At 55.7% G+C, this 19,755-nt stretch overlaps 1 protein-coding gene across 1 annotated transcript in view; it reads right to left on the bottom strand.

Moving 5' to 3' along the window:
• The window catches only part of ADAMTS7 (ADAM metallopeptidase with thrombospondin type 1 motif 7), a 53,648-nt gene that overhangs the window by 12,869 nt on the left and 21,024 nt on the right, over nucleotides 1-19,755 (bottom strand). The window contains exons 12-21 of the mRNA XM_076348162.1: nucleotides 19,066-19,235; nucleotides 18,696-18,829; nucleotides 16,566-16,686; nucleotides 15,782-16,026; nucleotides 12,107-12,248; nucleotides 9,194-9,320; nucleotides 8,353-8,566; nucleotides 3,254-5,071; nucleotides 1,243-1,395; nucleotides 408-581 (exon numbers count right to left, since the gene is read on the bottom strand). Of these exons, the coding sequence (XP_076204277.1) occupies nucleotides 408-581; nucleotides 1,243-1,395; nucleotides 3,254-5,071; nucleotides 8,353-8,566; nucleotides 9,194-9,320; nucleotides 12,107-12,248; nucleotides 15,782-16,026; nucleotides 16,566-16,686; nucleotides 18,696-18,829; nucleotides 19,066-19,235 (3,298 nt within the window). The remainder of the gene's footprint in view (nucleotides 1-407; nucleotides 582-1,242; nucleotides 1,396-3,253; nucleotides 5,072-8,352; nucleotides 8,567-9,193; nucleotides 9,321-12,106; nucleotides 12,249-15,781; nucleotides 16,027-16,565; nucleotides 16,687-18,695; nucleotides 18,830-19,065; nucleotides 19,236-19,755) is intronic.

The following is a 19,755-nucleotide window of genomic DNA, read 5'->3' as shown; positions in this document are numbered from 1 at the left end:
GCAGGCTGCACCCACTGCCTCCCTGCTGGCAGCGATCGGGGGGCCCCAGCAAAGCGTCTGCATGGCCGCAGGCAGCTCAGCTCCCCCCCGGCTGCACGCTTGCCCAGCAGCAGCTACTGAGTATTTGCTCTGGGCAAGCAAATGCCAAGTGCTGGCCGAACATGCTTCCAGGGAGAGAGAGGAAAGATAACTGCAGGTGTGAAACATGGGGTTTTCCCCCCATTCCTTGCATTACGTGCAAGAGCCCCGTCGAGAGGAGTGGCGCGCTCCCGCCTGTGCCCGCTCACCTCTCCCCAGGAGCCATGGGCTGCGTGTGCCCAGCCAGGAGAGAAGCCCCGCTGCAACAGTTGGGGGTCGAGTGCTACCCCCCGTGCACCCCGCTCAGCGCCCTCCCCAGCAGCCCTTACCTCTCTCCAGGAGGACGTGTACCAGTCCAGGCACGGTGTGCTCTGGCAGGGGAGCTGCGCGGGCGGTTTGTAGAGGACAGCCTGGCAGTGGAAGGGCCGTAGGAGCCTCTGGTCTCTGGTGTCGACACAATGCACATCCCGAACCTTCATCCCCCCACCACAGCTCCTGGAGCACTGGGAAACGACACGAGCATCATGCCAGGGAAGGGTGGCAGGGGCTGGTGCAGGGGGAATCCCTCTGGCAAAGGGAGGTGACCCCAGAGGTACACTCCGCTTTGTGTTGGACTGAGCTGATACTCAACCTCCTTTCACCTCTTTCTCTAGTCCAAGCTAGAGAAAAGTCCGTGCAGCTCTGAATCTGTCACTAACTTCCTTCTGAAAGCAATCGGCTTCCAGTTGCAACAGCAACAAAGTCTTTCCTTACAACTGATGATGTCCCATCTGCACAGCCAAGAAATGGCGCCCACCCAGAGCAAGGAGGGTTGCTCCCCACCATGGAACATACTGGATTCACCCAACCCCACTGCAAACACACCTTGGTAGTGTAGATTGGCAAGAATGTTTTCCAGAAACTTTCAAACCTCTCTTCGTTTAGCTTTTGCAAATTCCTGGCTTTTTAACCAGCCCAAGAGCAGGTAAAATGAAAAGATTATTGTGGGATGAAGTAATTTGAACTCTGTGGCAAGTGCAAATCTTTACCCTCTGCCTTTGTGAGCCATGGGGCAAGAGCATGCCCTGAGAGCAGGTAATGCTCTAGCCATAGGGCAGGCACCACCTGCCTTCATTTTTCTGTGGATTTTTCGGGACCCTCCCTACCAGCTGCACGTCTGTTTACCTTACTCCAGTTCCCCATGCGCCACGACGAACACGGTCTCAGGGAACACCTCCGAGCAGGGACGGGTTTGTTTGCAGCGGCGCAGCTGTCGTCGCTGCCGGTGCTGCAGCGCACGGTCCTCCAGATCGCGCCCACGCCACAGGTGGCTGAGCACTGCAACACACAAGGCAGACTGATGCTCCTCTCCAACCCGGCCAGCTCCAGCGACGCTGTCCCTTGATGCCCCTGATGCCCCTAATGCCCCTGATGCTCCGTGGCTGGCTCTGGCTGAGGATGGAGCCCAGTGGCCTGGCAGAAAGGTCTCTGGGGACTCAGCTCATCGCCCCCTCCGTGGGCATCAGGAGGGGTGCCAGTAAAATGGGGGTGTGCTCAGGCAGGGCTGCGGGATGATGCGGAGAGAGGAGCTTTCCTGGAGGCTGTGCCTGGCACTGCCTGGCAGGGGACCCAGCCCCATGGAGAACTCCCCATAGCGAGAGGCTCCTCTCGAACCAGTCGCACATCAGGCAGCCCTCGGTTTGGGGGAAGAAGGAGGAAAACCCTCCTCCATAACCCATTTCAGTCGTTTCTGGTCTGGCTGGGACTGTCCTTTCTCTCCCTGTTCAGCTTTTGGCTTCCAGGAGGATTCTCACACTGCAACCCCGGACTCCAGCAGCGATGACCATCGCCCCATGCTAGCGTCCCAGCCATGGCTGCCCGCAGCTCAGTGGGAAACGGGGCAGCACCAGGGATCTCTGAGGCTGGGTATGCCTTTAGCTTTTTTGTTGTTGTTAGGTCTCTCTTAATTAGCACTAATGGCTTCAACTGTTTGACCGCTGTCTCATAAAGCTCTGTTTCATGCCCTTCTTCCACAAGCACTGCCTGTCCCCTGCTCTTTCAGTGTTAAAAGCTCCAGCAAAGGTTCCTCTCCACCTGAAAGGCAGTGCCTCCACCTCCTCTTTTGGATCCACCCCTCGCTGTCCAGACTGATCTGATTTATTTTGTAGCAGCCTTTCCATCTTAAAAGCCTTTGCAGGGCTTTCAAAACACACCCGTGTGCCTCTGTGTCACGGTGCTGCCACCGTCCCATCCCTGCGGCAGAGCTCCCTCCAACACCCCGGCTCCACGGGCAGCGCTTGAGTGATGTTCAATGCCCTTTCACAAAGCCCACATGTGGAACTGTATTTTGCTGATATTAAGTATTGTCCTGACCGTTACTGGGTCCTTTGTGCAGCCTTCTTAAAAGACTCCCCCAACGCTCAGTCTCCGGTGCACCATGACACTGAAGGCTTGTTATTTTTGTGCTTTCTGATAAAAGCCCGTTACCGTGAATTGCAGCAGCCATTTGTCTGTCACTGCAAATGCTATGCAGAGAGCAGCCCCGGGACAGCTAGGCAGTAAGAGGATAGCTGATAATTGCTGATAATCCCCCATTCACTTCATTCAGCACAGCCCCTTCCCTTTGGTAATTTGCAGCCTTGATGCGCCTTGTACTTGACATTCAGAGTTCTGTCATTTCGTGGCATATTTTAAGATACTCTCTCCTATAAAATGGCAGCAGCTTGCTCCTGTGCCGGGGGGCCTCACTGGGTGCTCAGTCCCGGCGTGGGGGCTCTGTGCTTGCCTGCTCCTCCAGAGTGGGCAGGGATTCGGGTGAGAAGCATGTTTCCCTGCCCGCCGTGTACTGCCACCGCTGCCCAAGCACCCACTGCCCAGAACCCTCCCTGCAGAGCAGGGGAATGCCGTACACAGGGGAACCAGCCCTCCTGGAGCCGGGAGGTGTGCTAAGGCAGCAAACGGGCTGCTTAGAAATGTGCCGGGCCGGGCTGAGCCGAGCATTGCAGAGCACAAGGAGCTGCTGCCGTGGCTGGTGCCCAAGGGAGCGGGACAGGACGGAGTGGCAGTTGGAGCATATGTGAGCCATGCACATTTTTTTGCATGCAAAGAGCCATGCCCCAGAGACCAGCCAGGAGAGGGACAGGTCTCTCACCTCCGTACTAGCCACATCATGCTTTTAATGGGACTCAACACATACCTCGCTCCAGTTCCCAACCTCCCAGCTGGGCATCACAGTGGCTGCCATGGTGGTTGATGGCAGAAGCAAAGCCTCCTCCTTCTCCATGTCTTCCTTCTCCCAGAGTGGCGGGGGGGTAGGCTGAGATAACTCGTGCTCCCCATCACTGAAAGTAAATGTCCCCGGGGTTGCCCACGGCAAGCGCTCCCCCGGCGTGGTGCTGCTGAGCGGGGCCCCGTGGGAGGTCTGCTGTGCACGGGGTGATGCTGTCTCCGGGTGGTGGGACACCCCCACGGTCCACCACACTGGGGGGGATTTGGAGGGCGATGCTCCTGCCGGGTGCACGGGAGGGCTGTGAGCTGGGACTGTGGGCACAGCTGGTGCCAGGGCATCTTGCTGGGTGAGGCCGCTGGAGGTGAGCTGGGTGGCTGGCCCAGGCATGGCGGGGGACAAGGACACTGCTGCTGGAAAAGCTGTAGTGGCCACCAAGGGGGCCAAGGGCAGGGACACGGGGGTGCGGAGCTCTGGCTGGTGCCCTGCCTGCCCCACGGGGCCCCTGTCAGCACCAATGGGATAGGGACTCACAGTGGGACGGGTGCTGCCAGCACTCCTTCCCATCTCCCCCCCCGGTCCCTGTGCGGTGGGGAAGGAAAGATCTGCCCTTTCTGTCCCATGGGCTTGCTTGTCGGCCACTGGCACTGAGTGCGTGCCCGCCGTCCCCTCCGGCATTTCTGCCCACCCTTCCTGCTCCTTGGTCTTGGGGGCAGCATCGTTAGCATTACTGGTGATGACAAAACCCATTTCCCTTGAGTCTTCACGGCCTCTCCCTGCAGAGCCGGACACGTCATGCTCCTCAGTGCCAGCGTTACTCAGCCTCTCTGTGCTTGTATGCCCCTCACCGCTGCTCCCCGGCTCTCCCAGACTGTCAGATGCATCAGCTGCGCCAGCACTGCCCCTGCCAGCGGGCAGCGGCGGGGAGGGATCAGCTGGGTAAGGAGCCCAGGGAGCAAGGCTGCTGGCTGGAGCATCCTGCCCAGGACCGGTCCTTGTCGGCACGACTCCTGGGCGTTCATCCAGGGGTGGGTGGTTGTGGCTGTTTGCAGAGTCGTGACTCGTGGTGCTCTGTGTGGGCAGCTGGTCCTCAGAGTGGGGCACAAGTGTTGCATTCTCCGGCTCAGCTGAGAGGTGAGGGATGGTGTGGTTGGGAGTGGTTGTCCCCACATCCTCAGGGACCATGCTCAGGAGGTCATTCATGGCTAAACCCCCAGGCTCCGTCTCTCCTTCACCGTACACAGGAGCAGAAGTGTTTGCTTCACTGGTCACCAGATGGTCCTCACTTGCTCCTTCTCCCAGCTTGATGGTGTGCAGGACATCAGTGGGTATCTCATGGGACCCCTCCACATCGTTGGTGCTCAGCTCTGGCTTATGCCCCTCGCCTTTGGTCTCTTTCTCCGTGAAGGGATAGTAAGACAGATCCTCGTGGAAGTTGATAAAATTATAATCGTAGTAAAAATCATCAACAAAGACATTTCCCTTTCTGGCTGAGAAGTCCTCCTCAGTGATGATATTGACATCACTGGACTCCGGAATATTTGGAATTAAGGGGTTAAATTTAGCAATTTGGTTGCTGGGGATGTAATGTATTTCATTAAATATCTCTCTGCTGGATGACCCACTGCCAGACCAGTCCATGTTGGCGTTGTCTAATTTCTCCTGGCACTGCAGCACGGAGCAAATAGTTGCCGAGCTGGGTCTTTCTGCAGGGTCACAAGCAGCTCCAGTGCTGTTGCTGCAGTAAACAGGACGCCTCTGTGTCCCGTTTCCACAAGTCGCGGAGCACTGGGAAAGGAAAAGAGACACAAATGTCAGGGACAGGAGCGTGGGCGACACAGGGTGCAGCAGGAGGAGCGGGGAAGGGGCCAGCAGCAGTGCTGCGGCAGTGGCTGTGCCCCTCACCGGTGTGCCCCTCCAAGTGGGCACTCAACCGCCCCATGCGCCGTGATGCTTTGGGCGTAGGGAGAAGGGGCTCCATGCCGCTCTGCTGTGCTCCCACCACCCACCTGGGTCCCGAGACATCTGTGCCAGTCCCAGCTGGGGCATGGGGTGCCCTATATTAGAGGTCAGAGCAGGGGGTACCGGTCACACTGGTAAGCAGTGTTATTACTGGCCCAGTCTACCTCCGGGGCTGTCTCCCCATTAAAGACCATCCCAGTGCAGGGTTGGTATTGCAGGGTACTTTGCTTGGGGTGATCCTTGACCTGCACTCCAGCCAGAAACAATTTTCCCAGGAGATGGACATTGTGAAGGGCATTGGGTAAGATGATCTAATAGCTCTCTTCTATGACCTATCGCCATGAATTACATCTCTTCTTCTAGAAGAGAATTTTTTGAAGCAGGGGATAACAACATGGGTGTTGTCCTAGTAGGGAAAAAGCAAGGGTCAATAAGGAGCTTTGTTGAGGACACCCCCTCCTCCACCATAATGGTCTCTTTGAGATTGTTCAGTATAAAAGAAACCCACAAGCTGGAAAGAAGGACAGCAAAATTTTCTGCTGGATAAGTAAATCATAGCGTTACTAACATCACATGTGGGCTGCACAAGCCACAGGCCGCTGCAGTTTGTGGTGACAGACACACAGGGCGTTAGTCACATACATCAAAGTGTGTTATACACACTTGTTATACAACCCAGCCAAGGAGAACAAATGGTCAACAAGGCAAACAAACCCAATAGAGGGGGATTTCTGCTGAAAATGCTATTTTGAATAAATGAATAAATGCTATTTTGAATAAAATGAAAACCCTGCTATTTAGATGAAAACAGATGGCCTGAGGCAAGGGTTTGATGCACAGCCACTAGCACATGGAAATTAAGAGGTTAAGGTGAACAGGCAGAGCTGCTGGGCTGGCCAGGAGATGTGCTCCCCAAACAGTATATACTCCTGTATTTTGAGCCTTTCTCGTCTTTGCTCAGTTCTCACAAGGGCCAGGTGCCTGTTCGGGACCAGCCCCGCTCCCCATGCCAGTCCTGGTGGGCTCCCAGATGGATGCCCACCCTGTGGGACGTCTTCTCACAGGCAGGGGCTGTCCGAAGGGGATGCTGACCCAGCAGCTGGGGCCAGCCTCCCCAGCTCCGTGTCTCCCAGGCAATGCCAGGTAGGAGCAGAAGCGACCCTGAGGACTGTGCCCAGCTGGAGGGACAGTTCATAACACCACATGGCCACTGCCAGGCATTTCCACCAGCTACACTACGTTGCTGAAATAAAACATTACCGCACATTAACATCTGCAGGAGGGGTGCAAGCAAGCTGCTTCACCCTACTGGGATGGCCAAATCAGGGAAAACAGACGTCAACTCCTGCAGCATGCACCTTAAGCTAAAATTTCTCAGCAAACGCCTCCAGCTCTATCCAGGAGATAAATTCCAAGTATCGAAGCTCTTGCAGGGGGAAGGAGGGGGCTTGTTTGCCAAGGCTTGGTTATCAGGAAAGCCTCCGGGACACAAGATAAGAAATGATGGCTATTAGGAGCCTCATGGAGGAACACCCAGAGCTTGCAGGAGAGTTCAGCATCAAGCACACGACTGCAGGAAGCATCACAGCAGGCTGCATGGTGGGACGTGCTCTGTCCAGCAGCAGACAGATGCTCCTGTATGCAGACCCTCATGTATTAATAGACAACAAATAATGCCTCTGAGTGCACCGATAACTTCTTTGGGAAGTCCATAGAGCTGGATATACATTGCTTTAGGGTCCTTCTGAAGGCACTAAGTCCCAGTGTTTAAGCACTTTGTTGGGCTACCCAAACCACAAATAACCCCTTTGGCTTCGCAGGCTGCCCGGGTGCTGCCTGTGCCAGACAGGCGTACGTGCTGCCCTGCCGGAGGGTTTGCAAATACAAAAAAAGCAACCACCCCCTATTATTATCGCTGGACAGAAGGACCACATTTCTGGGAAGCTTCCAAGCCCCGCAAATTTCTCTACTTACTGGTGGTAGTGGAAATGGAGAAGAAGGAGAGCTCTCACTTTAAGTGAAAGGACAGAAAAATTACAGATATCTCAAAATCTCAAGCACATTTTTCCTGAGCTCACAGATCCATCGATGTCAACACCACAGAGGACGACTGTGACAGCTTGGGCTGGCTCTGTGCACAGCACAGACCTGCAGGCAATTCATGATTTTCCCTTTAAACTATTGCAGCCTTCTTTCTCAGCCCTGCAATTGTGGCTTTTGTGGGCCCCTAGAAAAATATTTCTAAATAGCTCTCATTTAACCTTCAAATTTTCTGTTCGCATTTTTATTCTGTTTGTTTCTTAGCAACAAGCTCAGTTCCCAGGCTCTCTCATTTCTCTCCCGATACTTGTCTTCACACTGAACACTTTCTGAAACCGCTGCTTAAATTAGGAGTTACAATTTTCTGGTTAAAACCCTCAACCTGCAGTTAAGCTGATCCACAGAAATACAAAAATAAATAAAGGCTACAGAGGGTGTCCACACACCATGGCATTTTATACATGGGGTTTTTTTTGATCTCTCCCACTCTTTTTAAAAAAATTGTTGAAAAATTTGTGATGCCCCACCCCGTTCCCTGGGAGCATTGCTGAGGTGGTCTCTGCCCACCCCTGCAGCAGAGACGGGGCAGCTTTGCCCCAGCGCCAGGTCACACTGCTGGGGAGCAGATGCCCACTGGCCAGCACACACATGCACAGTGCATCCCGACCCCGGCTTGCCCCTAACACCCTGGTTCAGCAGGCAAGAATTATCTTTAAGGCTTCTGCCATCTTCCCAAAAGGGGAAGGCTTGTGGTGCTGGAAAATACATTAAAGGGTTGAAAACCTCTTGTTTCTGCCCTCCTTGCAATCAAGCATGGAGCATCCTTCAGAGAGGGTGGGGCAGAGTCAAACAGCTCCTTCCTCACTCTGAGACCTCCCTGTGCCACTAAATTCCCATCAGTGTGAGCTGGTGTTACAATGTGAGCCACAGAAACACATCCATGAATTTTCCCTGTAAGCAGGAGCACACCCATCACTCTCAGGTAGGCTGAGGATGTCTGAGGGCACTTTGTCCCCAGCTCCCCCAGCTTTGCAAGACACTGGGACCTCCCCGATGCTCTTTCTCACCTCAGACCAGTTCCCCACGGCCCACTGGGAGGGACAGGGGACCTCCCGGTGACAGGGCGCAGTGGTGTCTGGCTTGGAGAGGTGCTGGCAGTCTGCTTGCTGCAAGGCCCTCTGCTCGTCCAGCCCCACGCTCTGGATGCAGAGCACCGTCCTCTTCATCAGCCCTGACCGGCCGCAGGTGGCCGAGCATTTCTGCCATTCGCCGACCCACCACCTGGGGAAACGTGGAAGAGAAAATGTCTCAGCCGGAGCGAGCGGCCACGAGCCGGGCTCTGTCCCGTGCCCCACCGCACTGAGTGCTGCAGGGTGGTGGGTTTTAGCCACCACCAACTGAGAGGTGTTTGGGGCCAGGAGATGTACAGCGGATGCACGTGGGCTTCAGCAGCCTGTAACGATCAGCGGGGCCTGGGGTCACGGGGGAATTAGGATCCCAGCTGAGGCTTGTGTTTCAGCCCAAGGTCAGGGTGCCCAGATTGAGGGTCAGGGATGGATTAGTCCCCATGTTGTGCCGGGGATGGTTATTTGCACAGAGGCAGAGAACAGCTCCCAGCTCTGCCAGGATGGTGCCTTCCCGTGCAGCTTGTGGTCTGTGGGCAAGCAACACACTGCGGCACTTGGGCAACCACAGGGATTTGATCCCAAGGACCAATGCAGGGTCTGGGACCCATTCTCAAGTATGGAGGAGAGGAGAGGTGCAAAACCAGGGGTGCAAATAGCTGCACGTGTCCTGGTGCAATCTGGGCACAGCAGCGACCGAGGCCCCCCCAAATCTAGTCACCCCCTTAGGGCAGTTTGGACATTAAAGCTTTGCTGAGAAGGAGCAAGGTGAAATCCAGCGGACCTGGCCGGGCAGGGCTCCTCGCTGCATGTCCTCTGCTGGTCATCGGGGCGGGTGAGTGCGTCGCAGTACCGCTCCTCCACGATGCCGGCCAGCTTCTCCACGCAGTGCACGATCTGCCGCTGCACCCCTGCGGACACAGGCAAGGGCCTGGCTCGAGACAAAAATCGAACCGAACCACCGAGCATCCTCTGCCAGCAGGCAAGAGGAGGCCCTAAGGTAAGCTTGAGCCACCAAAAACAAGGGAAAGAAAATGAAACCATCACTGAAACTGGAAGTGGAGAGCCCACTTCTGCTGAGGTACTGATGCCCTCACGGAGTCCAATGGCACCAGTGCTCCCAGTGTACCCAGGTGGGAAAAGCAGAGCTGGACAACTGGTCTCAATCTGACATGTGTGTGATGAGACCTATGGAACTTAACTGGGCTGGAAAATGACCCTGGATATGCAGCTGCAAAGCAGGGACACCTGGGACTGGATGGATGCAAGGATGGATGGATGGACGGATGGATGGATGGAAGTAAGCAACACCAGTCCAGCTAGGACACGGGCTCCTGGGCATTACAAGCAGCAGACTGCAGCCAAAGCCCCTCCCTGGGGCTGGCGGGACACAGTGTCTGTCTGTCCAGCACAAGGCAAACCTTGGCTCCTGCCCTAAGACCGAGTCCAGGGCTGTTCATGCAGAAAGCTAAAAACAGATCACAGAAAGAGTTGGCAAATCTTGTTCTCCCTTAGAAAAAAGCTGCCGGATTATACCTGTTCTTTCAGGGCTTAGGGATGTCAGGCGATACCTAAGAAATGGCAAGAGTTTCCACAGAAGGCAAAGTGAGGACAACTGTGTCCAGAACCATTGGCAGACCCCAAACTCAGAGAGACAGCTTGCTTCAACCTCGCAAATTCCACGGGATGTCTCCGCTTGCCCTCCTGGTGCTTTGTCTCTGTGCCAAGTGGTTCACAGGGACAAGACAGGTTAAAAGCAGGAACATCTCCACCCTTCTGCTGGTTCCCACTCTCCAATTTCTGCAAGGGCGCCAGCTTCGTCCTGGTGGCCTCCGGCTGCATCCTTTGGTCACAGGCAATGCAAGGGGCATTGCTGGGCGAGCTGCTGAGCAGAAATCTCTGGAGTAAAACCTTTACTATCCTACAGCTCTTATAGTCAGCGGTGAGATGAAAGAGACGCAGAAAAATGCCCTTCTACAAGCTGCCTAATGGGATTTAATAGCGATGCAGCCGGTGGAGGCTCTGCAGAAAACACCCTGCTGCCAGAGGGACCTCTTGGCCAGGGGGAAAAGCCTTTCCCCACCTCTCCCCTTGAGAAAAGCCTCTGCAGCTGTGGTGCAGGATGCACCATGAGTTTGGGCTGCCAAAGCCACACGGAGGAGCACATGCAGGGCAGGACAGTGAATGGTGGAGATGCTGCAGCCCGCGGGGTGAGCACTGTCCTGGCACCACCACCCAGAGCCACATCCAGCCATCAAAGCACATGCGTGCATGTATACACGCCCACACTGAGGCTTTCGGGGAGGCTGTGTCCAAAGGAGAGCCAACTGACAGCAGCACAGTTCTTTTTTGGCAGCCTTCTGCCCCAGCCACAGCTCATGGATAAATCACCCGCCAAAGCCTCCTGCCCCCGGTCTGCAGCACTCATGGGACGACATTTTTCAGGATGACCTCACCCTCAACACGCTGCCTCGCTGCCTGCTTTTGTCCTCCTTTTTGTAACACACACTTGACCTGTGACTTGGGAGAGCTGTAAATAATAACCACTGCAATCAGCTGAGATTGATACAACCCTGCTGAAGCTGCCGAGTTGTGCTCTGGCTCAAGCGCTCGGGAGCTTGCGGGGCTGGGGTCCTGGGGCTGGCCCCCACAGAAGAGGCTCAGCCTGAGCTCTCCCAAATCCATGTCTCAGCTCACACCACCATCCAGCCCAGGGAGAGGGGCTCAGCCCTCCTCCAGCTGCTCACCTGTGGCCAGACAGGGTGAGCATCCTCACCTGACTCCTGCCTGATTTGCTCCTGTATTTCCCTTCTGTTCTGGAAGCCAAGCACACAAACCTTGCAAAGGAAAGCTGGTTTTAAACAAAAGCAAGTGCCCTCAGCTTCCATCCTCCTCGACTCCCCACACTGCAGGGCCCGTGCAAACCCACAGCGAAGAGCTCTCAGTGTAAATACATGTAAAAAGCCCTGCCGCCTCCTGCTGCACCACAACCCTCCTGCTCCAAGCAGGAATCCACACCTATCTCCCAGGAACAGGCACGAAACATCTCCTGGCACTCTGTGCTACCTAGAAAGTATGAGTGTCCTTCAATTCCCTTTTTTTCAGTGGCAGCTGCTCTCGAGGAAGCACTCGCTGGTCCCAGCCTCCCCCCTTGCAGCGTGCCCAGACTGTCCCCCTCCATCGACCGCCCCAAAAGCTGCCCCGGGGACCCCGGGATGCTCAGCCAGCAGCGCAGTGGGGCGGGAGGGTGGGAAGCAACTGTCCAACACCACGGGGCAGCGCAGGACCCTGGTGCTCTGCCCATGCCAGGCACTCTCCCATGTGCTCTCTGTAAAACCCTGGAAACGATCCCCCCTGGAGAGGCCCAGCCAGGCGGGAGACCGGCCCTTCAACACTCCCTGGATTTCTCTAAAGCTCTTTTGTCTCCATCACCCTGACGTGAGGAACACCCAGCATGGTAACAGGACACCGAGCAAGGAGCAAAATACTGATAAAGCACAGGGTCTGGCAGGAGAGCACGATGGGGGCACCGGAGAGTGGTGACCTCAGCAGATGTTGCTTTCCCCCCCCCCAAGACCTCCTGAAACCAAAGACCCAGGAATTTCTAAGGCATCCTTGTGGTATGGAGATGCTCTGCCTGCTCTGCTCCTCCACTACAGGCGGCCGAGTCCCAGGGTCCCGTGGGAGCCGGACTCACCAGTCCCGCACGTGGCGGTGCACGTGGTCCAGGAGCCAAAGCGCCAGAGGAACTCCGCCTGCTCGATCTCGTTCTCGCTGTCTGCTGGGCGCTGGATGGTGTACTGGTACCGCACGCCGGGGTTGGTCTCCTGAAACAGCAGCTGTGGGGAGACAACCGGCTGTCAGGGAGGTGGCTAGTGCAGAGCAGTCAGGGTTGGCCGTTGCACCCCAGGGGCTTTTCATGTGATAACAACCTGCCCAGCATGGCCATAAAGATGTCATTCTCTGTCTGGCTCCGTACCAGGGCTGCATTACCTGTACCCCAGCAGCAGCACACAACCATTTCAGAAACGGGATTAGCAAATGGCTGAAGCAGCGTAGGAGCAGAGGAGCTGCCCCACCTGCTGCCGCTCAGAGCATTGGGCTTGTGGAAATGTCAGGTAATAATAAAAAAATAACAATGAGAGCATTGAGAACCACCAGGACTTTGGTTTTATGTCTCCTGTGATGAAGAGCCTGGAAGGATTCCCCTGTTAATCCCGTCCAGTCCCACTGCCAAATGCAGCCTCATCCAAGGACCTTCTTGAGGTTCAGCATGGTGAAGGGCCCAGGACGGCCAGATGTCCCCTTCCCCGTCACCTTCCCCACAGTTGGAGCTGGGGAGGAGGTTCTGCATGTGCCACCACCGGCCCCAGCCCAGCTTGGGGTCTGCAGCACATGGGGCAGGAACGACCCTGCGCACAAGGACAGACCCGCTGCTCGCTCCCGCCGGTCGGGAGCACGCTGAGCCACATCCACCTCCCTCCCTCACTCTTCCTGAGCTCTAAGCGAGGGATGTTATGGCTGGAGGGAGCTCTGACTGCTTCCAGCCCTGTGTGCTGGACTGATGGTGGCTGGCCCAGACAGACGGACGCTCAGGTGAACATGTGTGAACTCAGGTGAACACAGTGACCTGTCCTTTGGGATGGTGGCAGAAGGGAGGGAAGGGGGCAGCAGCAAGAGTCCAGCTCCACAAGGGAGGAATCAAATCTCCTCGCCTCCACATGTCCCAGAGAGCTGCAACTGCTCCAGCAACCGCCTTGGGGAAGCACCGCAGCATATCTCAGCTTGAGATGCCGGCTACCTGCGTCCTTCCCTGTTTGCACCTCCAATCTGCCACTGATGAGCCCTGGGCAGCACCAGGCAAGGGGCTCAACTGCGTTGGGGCTGCAGCCTGATGTGCCCCATGGTAGAGGGGGCACAGAGCAGCTGGGGGTGCACTCACCCCGGTGTGACACCCGACTCGTGCGGTGGAAGAAGGGGCTGCGGCAAACAGAAGGGAGCCGCCGGCAGCGAGCGCCAGCAATGGCTGATGGCAACCTGCGCCTGAAGGAATTTCCTTAATTGCTCCCCACTTGAAATGGGTTCCTGCTGCTCTCAACACATATGAAGCGGCTCCTGTGGTAGACACAAATCCTGACCAAAGCACCTCCCGCACCAGTGCTCGGCAAAGGCTGGGAGTTTAACCTTGTTTTTCTTAGCCTAAGTGCTCTCATTATTGCCAAAGCTTTGTTGTTCTTGGAGCTTTGGCGGGAGCGAAGGCGTCTCTCCAAAACCTCTTCATGAATATTGAAACATTTTTGTCAAAAGGTTTTAATTAGGTTACAAATCCCAGAAAGCAATTTGCTGGTGCCGAGCACGCCAGCGTTCCCATTAACAGCAGCACTTGGCAGCAGACAAGCCGAGGATCCCACTCACATTTCTTCCTGAGCCTCTGCTGAAAGAAATGAAAAAGGCGAAGACTTTGGCTGCTCGGCATGGCTGGGCTCCAGGGCGAGCCTCTGCAAAGGGGCTGATGCTCGGGAAGAGTGCATAGGGCTGAGCCACGATTGCCGGGGCTGGGGGGTTCCTGCGGGTCTGTGGGACGCACCTCCGTGGTGGTCACTGCCTCTGTGCCACACGAGGAATTTCAGCCTGGTGCCAGCTGTGCCATTGCCCGTGGGATGATTCCCACCGGCTTCTCCGAGGGAAAGCTTGGCCCCATGGGCACGAGCATGTTGGCTCCCAACAGCTTTGCATTAACTGGCAGATCCCTCACTACTGACCGTCCTGGTGGCCATTCCTGGGGGAAGGAATTGCAGAGCCAAGCACAGCAGCAGCAGTGGGCAGCCTCTGAGGGACCTGCCCGGCAGGGACGGCCCCGAGTCCCCCGTACCGTGTTGCCTTCCCACTGCCCTCCCCACTGACAGTTATAACCCCTGCAAAGCTTGTTAAAATATAAAGCTGCGCTGAAAAGTAATCCCCCAGGCAGCTCTTTTCCATGGAAACAAGGTGAAAATTATGAGTGGGATCAGTCTGCAAAATAAGGCAATTTCCAGGTAAGTGTTAGAGCTGTCGCTGCTGCAGTGGAGGGGATTAGCGATGGTCGAGTTGGGCTTGTATTAAAAGTGTTTGCAGGATGCAGGAATCCGAGAAGGGTTTTCCCAGGGAGCAGGGGCAGCGGCCGGGGGCTTGGACCACCTGCGCCAGCCATGGGGCAACCGCACAAGCTTGGGGATGCAATTTTGTGCTCCCATCGTTGGGGCAAAGACCGAGACTCTTCTGCTGACCCAGGGGTAAAAGGACCGTTAGGGTGAGCAGGTCACATAGAAATATATAACCCCTGAAGTTCATTATCTGCTAAGCCTGCTCCCCCATTGTCTGCTCTGCACAAAGGCTGCCTGCTGGAGGCAATGCCTGACAGGAACAGGAGATGGGCAGATGCTCTCCTCCCGCCCGCAACTCTGCCATCCTGGAAACACACTGCTACAATGCAATTACATGTATTTTTTTGGGGGGGACTATGTGGTTAATTGTAACCTCTTCTGCCCAGACCTAGGCAGGCAGAGCAGCAGGTCCCGGGTGCCCTCCCATGCCCTGGGAGCCGTGGCTGATGCCAGACAGCATCGTCCTGCCATGGGGCTCACCTCCTCAGAGCCTTAGGGGTCTGATGAAAAATAACGACTTATTCTGGGGAGGGAAATAGCTTTATGGAAATTCCCACATGCAAAAAAGAGTAAAACTTGAAATTTCTAGTTGTTTCAAAGGGTTTTAAATCATCCTTTTGGATTTGTACCTTCTGCCTCAAGGGCTTTTGCGAGGAAGCGGAGCCTGACCTGCAGCGCCCTGGGTGGCATCACCCGGGTTTGGACCATGGAGCACGACCCCACAGGCTGAGCTCCTTGCCACGGTGTCAGGTGGTGCAGAGGGGGGCACAGTGCCAGCGGGAGCGCAGCACTGCTGAGGGCTGCCAGTGGGCTCCCGGCTCCCACCACCTCCGCCAGCTGCTCCAGCCCTACCAGAAGCACCACGGGCTCTTCCCCTGCTCTTGATAAGATATGGGAAAGGCCTTAGGAAAGGGGCTCCTTCTCCTCATGCTCTCTCTGCTGTGTAAATATTTTGAGGAATGCTGCAAAGGGGACGAGGCTCAGCTGGAAGCGGTATGGGCTGGAAATGCTCCCCAAGCCGGCAGCGTGTGTTTGGCTGCTCCCGACATTGGCTCCCGGAGAAATAGGCTCAGCGAGGAGATGCACAGCCCCATCCCTTGGACAGCAGTGAAGTGCAATGATGGATCATGGCAGCTCAGCCCTGCACGGGAAGGCAGGAGAGCCGGCGGCTCTTTCCCCCCCATCCTCCCTGCCGCACATCCTGAGCACCAGCAGAGCCCAGACCGTACCTGGATCCACACGGGCTCCACAGTGGGCCCCGGGGAGGTGAGGTTCTCCCAGTTCCCTGTCCTCTTGTAGGTGAAGGTGGTCCCCGCTACCCTGTAGTCCCCGTTCCACTGGATGGTCCAGCCGCCATTCAGGAAATACTTCTCCGGGTCCTCGCTCCGCAGTGCCAGAAAATTCCCAGCTTCTGCAACTTCTTCAATCCGGATCTCCCGGGCTCCCACGGGGATAATCCCAATATCAACGTAACCTGGGAATGGAACCGAGCATTGGTCTTGAGGGACTCAAAGATGTGGCAGAGACGATCCGCGCCCTCGGGTGGGTGCTAGTGTCCCTTGGGTGCCAGCATCATGCCAATCCTTACACCTCTGTAAGGCACCAGTGGGCACCAAAGCCCACCTTGCACTGAGCCCAGCTGTGTTCCCTGCTGGGAGAGCCCATCGCAGAGCGAGACGTTTCCCACACGGGTGCTGGCAAGGCGTTTACCACACTTTCAACATGTCCTTGTCAACCCACAAAATCCCCTTAAACCTCTCCAAACTGGCTCCAGTGTGCACAGATTTGTTTTCAGGCCTTTAGACACAAAGAGCAGTAAGGGGATATTTTTCTTCCAAGGAGCAAGACGTGGAATGCCACCGCCACATCTCCCTGTGCTGCCGCTCAGATCTTATCCCGTCAAAATCGACAAGTCGGGATTAAAAACCACACTGCAATCGAGCAGCAGCAGCGAGCCCAGCTCTGCGTGGAACAGGCACCTGGTATTTTGGGGACGGAGCCGAGTGCCCTTACCCAGCCCCTCGCTGTCCTCAAAGGTCTTCTTGACGGTGTGGCAGGTGGAGCCATCCCCATGGCAGACGCCGCACCGATCCTCCACCGCGTTGGAGTCGATCTCGTAGTCGCAGCCCACATTCTGCAAGGCAGCCCCATCAGCCACCCGCGCCCCCGCATGCCCCCAGCCTCGCACCGTGCCATCGGCCACCAGCATGGGAGAAACGAGGGAGAGGAGGACCAGCCTTGGTCCTAAATGGTGGGAAGTAAGGAACATGGATGGGAGAGAGAGGCGAGCTGGAGTCTTTTTGCAGGATGGGTGGCAATACAGCCACATCGGCTGCAATAGGGGTTTCTCTAACATATCCTCACGGTCCTGCTGTCCTCTTCATACGCAGTGAGGATCACGACCCACATCTCATTTTTACCTTTTCCTACCTGAGTCCCTGGGCAGCAGAGCCTGTCGACACATGTTATGTGCCGAGCCAAGCTGGGAAAGCCCCTTGGTCCTTGGCCCTGCTAGTCCTGTTTCAAAACACTTTCCAAAAACCTTTTTTATATTCTGCTGAAACTCTCTACATCTCACGCCAAATTGCTCGACCTGAGCAGAGCAAAAGCCTCCCTGTGATTTTGCACCATAAAAGCCGCAGCCAAGACCCCAAAGGGTCCCGCTGGGTCCTGTTCCAGCAAGGAGCCTTCAGCCTTCGTTGCCCGAGGAGGTGCCCAGGTGCCGCTGGCACACACCTACAGTCGAAGCAGCACTGTTTTAACTACTGTGATAGTCTGCAGTGAGCCAGATTTAACTCTGGTGTCGCAGCCAGCAGCAGCCTTAGCAGTGACGAGGATTTTGTGTGCTGTGAGCTCTGGCTAAACGTGCTGTCATCTGCCGTGAGCTGCTGGATCGCACCTTGTTGTACACACCAAGTAAAAATCATGACCCCTGCGCTCTCCCTCCGGCCCGTGCCTGTGCATCGGTGCGCCGCAGCCTTTGAAGTAACTTACAGCCTATTATAGGAGGAAACGGGACCTTCCCAAAGCCTCCAGTTGCTGTCGGGCCCCTGCCTGCTGCTGCCGGCAGCACGGCCTGCGAGAGGGGGAAGTTTCCACGAATGGTTTTTTATATAAGAGGCTGCAAGGAAACTCATTGATTGATTATTTTCCCTCCTTCCTGCTGCTCTTTGTGCCATCCAAAAAGCCTTTTTTCCAAAAAGCCTGTTTTTCCAAAAAGCCTATCAGAGAGTGTCTTTATCTAACACTACGGCAGACCTGACCGTGTCCTGCCTGCTTGTACGTGTCCCTGGTGACACGCGGCTATCAGCTTTGCAGCAGTGTGGCTTTGGTATGTCCCACGGTGGGAATCCGCCCCACAGACCATGGTACCACGGCAGCTCAGATTGCCACCCATTCCCTAATTTAACAGAAATCCAATGTCCTGCATGTGTGCTTATTCTATCCTAAACCTTGGGACCGCTTCCCTAGGGAAAGGGAGGGTGTGAATGAAGGGACTGTCTCACTGCCACCAAAGGCAGCTGGAGGACCCAGGGCACAGCTTGGCAAAGCCTCCCCAGCCATGCCAGCATCTCCCAGGTGATTCACAGCACCTACCGCGGATTCCTGTGCCTCTCGTGCTGGGAGATGCCCTCTCCGGCCAGCAGCCAGAGCAATGCTGCCGCACATCACAGCTCATTTGTAGGGAGCTTCCAAGAAATTAAAATAACAACCCAAAAGGAAGAACAAATCCCAGTGCTGGGAAAGGCTGCCAAGCTGGGGGAGGCATCTTCATCGCTGCAGGTCAGACCCGCGGCTGCCAGCACCGGGTTCAGACCTGGGCTGGGCGTCCTCTCTACGCGCCCTTTCATATCCCTGACTTTATTTTCAAGTGAAACTGTTCTTCCTTTATTTCCTTGTTTTTGTGCTCTATTTCCTTGAAGCCAGCACAGAGGCTGAAATAGGGCCGTACCGCGTACCTCACGGAAATAAAGAAGCCTTTCTGAGTGGTGAATGACAAAACGAGTAAGCTCAGCCCGTCGGTGCATGCGACAGGGGGGACAGGGCTCACCTAAGGGACAGGTCACAGTGCCCACCTGCCTTTCCCCGAGCATGGGGGGGTCCTTGGGCTCCCTCCCCACAGGGCCCCGGCGCGGGACCCACCTTGCAAATACCATTGATGCACATGTCGCGGCTGGCGTTCATCTCATAGCATGGCGTCCCATCGATGACGGCGTCCCGCAGCTTTTCTGCAAAGTATTCGTCCTCTGGCCGGCAGTGCAGCTCGCAGGGGTTAACTGGGGAGCCCAACAGGCAGAAACTAAACCCGAGCAGCTGGGGGCCACGTAACCATCTCCAAAAACATAAATTAACCCTGCAAGCCCAGCCATAATTTAAAATACAGCATAAACATGCTACAAGGCAATTCTTACAGACACGAACAGCAAACTCAGGCTGTTAGCAAGACCGTGTTTCAGGATTTTCATTGGGGCTGCAGGCAGAAACCCGGCAGCGGGCTTTGCCCTCAACTCACTGTTGTTGGGCACCGGCGTCCACCTGTAGAGTTTCCCTTTGTAGAGCATGGGGTTGAACTGGCTGCACTGGACCTGGCGGAAGGAGGGCTTGTCGGGGGGACACGGTCTGACGTTGCAAATCCGGAACCGCTTCCGCTCCCCCAGGCAGTACCTGCCCCCATACTTCGGCCTGTCCGTGGGAGGGAAAAGGGAAAATCACAGAAAGGTTTGGGTTGGAAAGGACCTTAAAGATCATCTAGTCCAACCCCCTTGCCAGGGACATCTTCCACTAGATCAGGTTGCTCAAAGCCCTGTCCAACCTGACCTTGAACACTTCCAGGGATGGGGCATCCACAGCTTCTCTGGGCAACCTCTTCCAGTGTCTCACCACCCTCATTGTAAAAAGTTTCTTCCTTATGTCCAATCTAAATCTACCCTCTTTCAGTTTAAACCTGTTGTCCTCTGTCCTATCAAATAAAGACCTACCACATATGAGGGGAAACTCCCTTTTTATTGACAGCTAAGGGAGGGTGGTTTTGTACCTGCTGCTAAGGTTTGATCTCATGAGGTTGGGTCAAGCCTGAGTCCACCCGGAGTCAGTGGGGAGTTCTCCCAGTTATAACGCACACACATTGCTCTGCTGCAATGTTCATGTAAGGAAGCTACTATGAACCCAACAGCTGCTCCAGAAAGATCCCCACTCCAAGAGC

The sequence above is a fragment of the Aptenodytes patagonicus genome, chromosome 10 (assembly GCF_965638725.1).
Source record: "Aptenodytes patagonicus chromosome 10, bAptPat1.pri.cur, whole genome shotgun sequence".
Lineage (NCBI taxonomy): Eukaryota > Metazoa > Chordata > Aves > Sphenisciformes > Spheniscidae > Aptenodytes > Aptenodytes patagonicus.
This window is presented reverse-complemented; position numbering and strand designations above follow the sequence as displayed.